General features: G+C 29.3%; 1 protein-coding gene across 1 annotated transcript in view; it reads right to left on the bottom strand.

Annotated features, from left to right (window-relative positions):
• Positions 1 to 7,367, bottom strand: part of LOC108782428 (odorant receptor 46a-like) — a 37,301-nt gene that overhangs the window by 12,292 nt on the left and 17,642 nt on the right. Inside the window, exons 5-6 of the mRNA XM_018550707.1 lie at positions 6,359 to 6,563; positions 5,574 to 5,954 (exon numbers count right to left, since the gene is read on the bottom strand). Coding sequence (XP_018406209.1) covers positions 5,574 to 5,954; positions 6,359 to 6,563 — 586 coding nt within the window. The remainder of the gene's footprint in view (positions 1 to 5,573; positions 5,955 to 6,358; positions 6,564 to 7,367) is intronic.

The following is a 7,367-nucleotide window of genomic DNA, read 5'->3' as shown; positions in this document are numbered from 1 at the left end:
GGGACGCGTGTGAGATATACAGTCCTGCAGGAGCAAGTTCAACAAAAGAAAAAGATGTGTCATTTTATAAGTAAGTTAGATTTTGTGAGATGTGAACCTTACATCTGGAACACTATTTACTTTTTTCCATTCAAGTAATAATAATTTAAACAATTGTGCTTCCATAGGATTCTAATCTTACATTCATATCCATTTTATATTTATTATTATTATAGAGAATATTCTTTATTATTATGTATTTCTAATATATGTATACCATACAAATATATATATGTATATATGTATGGTATATACATATATTAGAAATACATAATAATAAAGAATATTCTCTATAATAATAATAAATATAAAATGGATATGAATGTAAGATTAGAATCCTATGGAAGCACAATTGTTTAAATTATTATTACTTGAATGGAAAAAAGTAAATAGTGTTCCAGATATAAAGTTCACATCTCACAAAATCTAACTTATAAAATGATACATCTTTTTCTTTTGTTGAACTTGCTCCTGCAGGAATGTATATGTATACCTCATACGCGTCCCGATTGTACCGATTCTTACTCGAAATGCAGCTAGTTAGTTCTTGATTTGGCCAACTTCCGGACCTGATGGCTCTGAGATCTTGGATTCCAGTAATGGCTGCCGTTAGCAGTCCAGAGGTATATAGTCAAAGGTTCAATCGCTGTCACTCCCCACATTAAACAAAAGGATAAAGATAGGGACATCCTATTTGCTTTCTCTTTCTATCGCCTATAACATTTCCCCAATTAGCATACCATATTTAAGAAACATCGTACATTGGAGTTGCTATCCCTGCTTAAAATTTTCTATAGAAAACTATTAAGAAAATTCTATAGTTTTTAATGAGCGTTTTGAATCGGTAAATCCCAATCCGCAATAGTTTTCTATTATTATACTCATAGAATCTTATTAATAACTGTAGAGCTTCTATAGTCGCTCTCGTGCGCTACTGTAGAAACTATTAAAAACTATAAATACGTATACAAACTCTATATGTTCCTATAGCTTTTTATAGAAAATTTTAAGCAGGGATGGTTTTGCCACTCTAGTTATACTCTTTGCATTAGAGTCTCTAGAAGTAGAGAGTCTGGACATTCGGGATTCGGCATGATTGGTGCACGTGACTTGTGCCCTCACAATGGCAGCACCAATACGGAACCTTGCTCACTCAGCGCGAACGGAAGGAAAATTAGAATTGAAATATACCTTCTACTCGCAATTTATAGTAGTACCACAAAAATAATGACGTACACGTGTATTTCTCAAAAAATTGAGAAATATATTTTTCGTCAAAGATTCAGTGTATGTATGTACATATGATGCAATTTGCAATGTATGTAAAATATACTGATTGTGTTTTAAAATTCACTATTAAAAATCTATAGAACACATAACATGAACTGTAAGGCTTATTGCTTTTATTTATAATAATTGAACTATTATACATATGTAAAAGGACGGAAGTTTCGTTATTAAAATAAAATACTCGATTTTTGGAAAATATAAATTTTTTATGCAAAATTTTTACATTATAATTTTTACATTATAATTAAATTATTATACATATAATTATGTATGTATATTGATGATAATTTGAATTATCGTACCATTGCATGCATTGTCATAGTTTTACTATTGTAGAGTCATTCGGGGTAAACGCGCGCATTGGGTAAGTGTGCGAATTGTCTATATCTTAACGGGAGGAGAAGATGGAAGTTAGTTCCTGTCAGCCGAGTAGTGACGCTTGCATGCCAGTTAAAATTAAACAGTAGAGCTGGAACTTTATGCACAGTAGTCAAATAAATATACGCATAATTATAAAACAGCATGTAACATCGATAGATTTTTGATTGCTGGAAAAGTGTGTTACGTCAAATTAAGGAAGAAAAGATAGGTGTGTACATGTTTTATACATAGTATAATAACGTAAGTTTATATTGCGTAACAATATTTAAGGTTATATTGGCTATTATTAGTACTAAGATTTAGTTTTTAAAAACATTGACTTTGGGTCAAGTGTACGTGGACAAGTGTACGCATGCGTATATCTACTTAGCTGCGTCTCTAGCCGCGTAAACTAACCTCAATGGTAATGATATCAGCATAACTTCAATCACATGTGCACACTTACCCTCAAGACTGTTCTAAATGATATTGATTCCGATTTTTTATATTTTAGTTATATTTTAGTTATAATAAAAAATGTTGATTTAAATGTGATATACATTTGGTAGAATATCTCTACCAAAATCTCTGGAAAAACTGTAACGTATATTATATTAAAGTTAATGCTCAAAAATAGCTTAAAAAATGTTGATTGCACACTTATCCTAAGTGCGTTTATTTACCCCGCAGTAATGCGCACGTTTACCCGCAATACGGGTCAAGTGGACGCATTCGTCTCTTCGGGATAATTTTTAATCTTGTGAAAATATGAGAACAATTGGGTATAAATTGTCATTTTTTTAAAGAAGTATAATAAATAAGCTACAAAGAGTCATATTTTGTTCATTAAAGGCTGCACATTTTTAATTAATCAAACGTCAAACAAAAAGTGCGCGCGTTTACCCCGAATGACTCTATACTTTAATCGGTAAAGGGGTTTTATTATTTTCTATTTGAAGTCAAAGTCGGATAAAACGTATCATTATTTTATTTTTTATATCATGACAATTTTTTAATGCGTCACATGAAACACAATACATTTTTCTTTTAAAAAAGTAATTGAATCAAATTTATTTGCATCAAAATTAGTTTTAAGATATGGAACATATTGCCTAATAATAATTTCCATCCGATGAAAATATTCGAATGTTGCATTATAGACGAAAAATAATGTATTACGTCGATAACATTTCAATAAAACAATATTGTGCGAATTTTAAAGTTGGATAATATGTCAGAGATCCTGCGAAATTCAAACATAAATCACATACTACATTATTTTTTTAAATTCGGGAAAGAATGTATCCGGCAAGGGTGTACAACACAATCACTTCAGTAACACATACACACACATATATTTGCCGCCATTTTGAGAGCAGTTTTGCTGAATGTCCAGATTCTCTACTTCTAGGGACTCTAGTTTGCATGAAGAAACAGCGTGGAGTTCTTAAAATTAGATTTAGATGTCTAATTAAAACATACAAAAATACGATACAAAAATCTACGTATATGTGTGGCGTGCGTAAGTAAGATATTGATGTAGTGATGTGTCAATGACACGTAATCGTCTGTGTGTAAGTGCTATTTCTAATATGATTAATTGTCTTAAGGATTCCCTTAACGGAATATTCTGTTAACCGAAATCACAGAAAAATATACATAAACGTATAATTCTTAAATACATTATTTAAAAAACTATGAAATGTGTAAGAAATAATAAAAAATAAATATACTTCTCAGGTCAAATAAATAATGAGCTATATTTGTTGTTACTATTCAATAAATTTATTACAATCAATAAAATTAACTCGGAACGTTTCGACTTTACAAAGTCATCCTCAGCCGCATAAAAAACCCCAATCTAATTAATACGCTTACATATCACAGACGCAAAAAAAAAAGTCAAAATTATAACAATTGCAAATTCTCTAATATATAAATTACATCCTGACAGTCGCAAAATTTTGTGAAACGTTATAATCGCTCCAATGTTTGATGGTAGTAGTCAATTTACTCGAACGATGAAAAAACCTGTTATAATCCATTCTTCGTTTTTAGGCGAGAAAGATTAATCCAAATGAAATTTCCAGTCCATTAGTCAAAATTAAAATACACGGAGCCAATATATTGATATCATGCCGTCAAATTTGTATATGTAGGATGAAACTGCATAAGTCAAAAAATTGATAATGAAACAAATGTAAAACAAACCAAATAATGAACACTTACATTATAAAAGAAGATAATTATTTACTAAAAATTGTAACTCAAATTTTATACGTCTTACTGTGTGAAAAGCAAGTAAGAAATAATTTTTACTTTTGCATCAAAGTCTCGTCCGTCCACGTTAATGGATAAGGACACATTTATAAAGAGATTTTCTCTAAAAAGGTTATAAATTCAAAATTACATCGATGTCAAGCTTTTATTGATACGGGCAGACTATTAAAATTTAAAATTAAGTAAATTATTTTGTACACATTTTATATTTTTGTTATAATTTTTAATAATAATGTACTTCGGAAACTGATAGGTTTACATAATATTTTTTATGTGGACTTAGAACATGTTCAAGTTTATATGAAATATCCGAGATCGCTGTATAATCAAATTACTTTAATAATATATTCTGTTTTCGAACTTGTAACAATTAATTATTTATTAATTTTAAAGAAAATTAATTAAAATATCTTTAGATTCAAAATAACTCTTCGTTATAAATTAAATTTAATATACCTCCCAGGTCAAGAACACATTGAGCTTATACTAGATGTTAGAAATATATATAAATTTATTATAATACCGGTATATACGGACAGTTTCGACTTTACAAAGTCCTCAACAGCCGCAACCGAATACTTTAAAATTAATTTAGTATATTGCGAAGAATATTACAAGTTGGCGTTTCGTCCCGGCTTCCACTACTGGACTCATCAGTAAGGTAATGTAGTGGGAGCCTACCTTAGACGCCTGTTTTAGTTCTTAAATCGAGATTCTATATATACAGATATGCGCGTATTTCAGCACTTGCGAGAAACTTTACGAACATCCATAGACCTCTGCTGGCAAGTCGACGTAGTAATATTCTTCGTAATATTTTTTAAGTAATAGACGTTGAAAAGTTCCCCCAAATTGTGGGGAAATAATTAAAGGGGAGTTTATTTCAAATTATTATAGTTGCGTTTTAAAGACCGGCTGTGTTCGGCGCGCAATTTGGGGGAACTTTTCAACGTCTATTACTTAAAAAATATTACGAAGAATATTACTACGTCGACTTGCCAGCAGAGGTCTATGGATGTTCGTAAAGTTTCTCGCAAGTGCTGAAATACGCGCATATCTGTATATATAGAATCTCGATTTAAGAACTAAAACAGGCGTCTAAGGTAGGCTCCCACTACATTACCTTACTGATGAGTCCAGTAGTGGAAGCCGGGACGAAACGCCAACTTGTAATATTCTTCGCAATATACTAAATTAATTTTAAAGTATTCGGTTGCGGCTGTTGAGGACTTTGTAAAGTCGAAACTGTCCGTATATACCGGTATTATAATAAATTTATATATATTTCTAACATCTAGTATAAGCTCAATGTGTTCTTGACCTGGGAGGTATATTAAATTTAATTTGAAAATTTATTTGAGCGGATATTAATTTAATTTACTTCGTTATAAATTTTATTCGAGTATTTAGTAACTTTTAGAAATTAATATTTCGTTTATTATTTCGAAAATTGTAAAATGATAGAACCTCTCGACTCAGTTTAGTCTATTTGCATACGAATACTTTGTCAAAACTTACCGAGCACTCTGTATACTATTAACTATATATGTACATGTGTATTTAAAAAATATATACACATAAAAATAAATTCTTAAATGACTTACTGGTAAATACTAAGATGATAACGTATGCACTCCGATAGACCTGTTTCGTTTTTATTCGACAAACAGCTTGCATGTCCCAGATATTTAATTGTTTTATTAATTATTAATTTATGAAGACGACTTTCAAATATTTCAAACTGGGCACATGTTTGTAAAATCAATCCAAAGACTAGGGTTTCCGTACCAACATTTATCATGGTGGCAAAAATTGTAGTTACCATTTGATGAATGGATATAATCCAAAACATCGAAGATACATTGTAATTAAATGGCAGCCACATTCGATAAGGAAAGTGACCTTGCATAACGCTTAATACTGATCCTATTGTACCGCCTGTAATGGAACTTGTTGCCAAAAGTGAATATTTTATCGAGCATGATCTGCAATTTTATATCAACTTTCATAACTATTTTTATAGTACTTTTAATTTAACAAAATTTAAAATCATAATTTGTATTATATTTAATTATTTTGTACTGTGTTACGTGATTTATTACTATAAATTAAAATGATATTAGAATTAGAAACTTCTTCTAAAAGTTTATTAGACAGAGAATGGAAAATTACTATATATTTTTGTAAAATTGTAAAAATATAAGAACGTTCTGAAACATATGATAACAAAACATAGAAAAAATAAAAAATAATTAAATTTGTTATTGACATAACCGACGATAAAATTTTGATAATATAAAAACGGTATGTACTATACGTAAACAAATTAAACTTTTAAATAACATTAATATTTTAATATTGGGACATTTTAATAAAGGTATGAACTCACCTGATGAATTTATCAAATTTTGTTTGTATTGCTACTTCATCTTCATCTCGAGGTTTGTATGGTGCTTTTAGCAATACTTGCACTAAATTAATGATTGCATTCCGACGTACTACAACGACAGTCGTTTTACAACAGACGGCAACAACACCCAAAAAAACTAGAGCATTAGTGGCAAAATCATTGACATTATTGACAACAAAAATTATATCCATAAATTGAGTCAACAGCAAAAAATATTCCGAAGATATTATAATAAAGGTAAATATATTATACAGTAGCTTGGCACCATTTGATGACCAGTCAACAGGTCGCCATATACCGCCAAGAGTGTACATAAAAAAATTTAGAGCAAGCATTTGCATATTTGAATCGCTTCTTTTCCAAACAATTTATCAAATGTTGTGCAAAAGTAGTTTCTTTCTACATGTAAAGCATCTAAAAAATGGTTTTGAAAATTATCTTTTTTGAAATATATTAATTAAATCCTATAGTATGTATTATACTTTTATGTTTAAGAAAAATTGAATTTATGTTATAATTTAGCAGATAGTATAATATATTATAAACTGTAAAATTATAATTTTAGTAAATTCTATACAAATTAATATTTAAATCATACATTAAATATCAAATGCGACTGTAATAAATTTCAATCCACTTGCAATAAATTTTATTTAACTTACAAGTTGTGTACAATGATATCGCATATTACAAATTGGATGACTTTATTTAATTGGAGTATAGTTCATAATTTGTGGGAATATGACTATAAAAGCATAAATATTTATAAATATTTATTGTGCACCTCTTTCAGGAAATTTTATTTCTCAGAATTTTAGCTAGTATTAATGAGAGGATTAACAAATACTATAACTGATGTAATATGTTATTTTATTATTATATGATTAAATTTCATTTAAATGTAACCGAGCACATCTCCCGATAGACTACGCATGATATAGATTTGCATTCTTTAACGTCTTGACAACCATCAATTACAGTCATTAAA

This window comes from Cyphomyrmex costatus, unplaced genomic scaffold (genome assembly GCF_001594065.2).
Source record: "Cyphomyrmex costatus isolate MS0001 unplaced genomic scaffold, Ccosl1.0 scaffold127, whole genome shotgun sequence".
NCBI classification, from domain to species: Eukaryota; Metazoa; Arthropoda; class Insecta; order Hymenoptera; family Formicidae; genus Cyphomyrmex; species Cyphomyrmex costatus.
The sequence above is the reverse complement of the archived record's forward strand: the minus strand, read 5'-3'. Positions and strand labels throughout refer to the sequence as shown.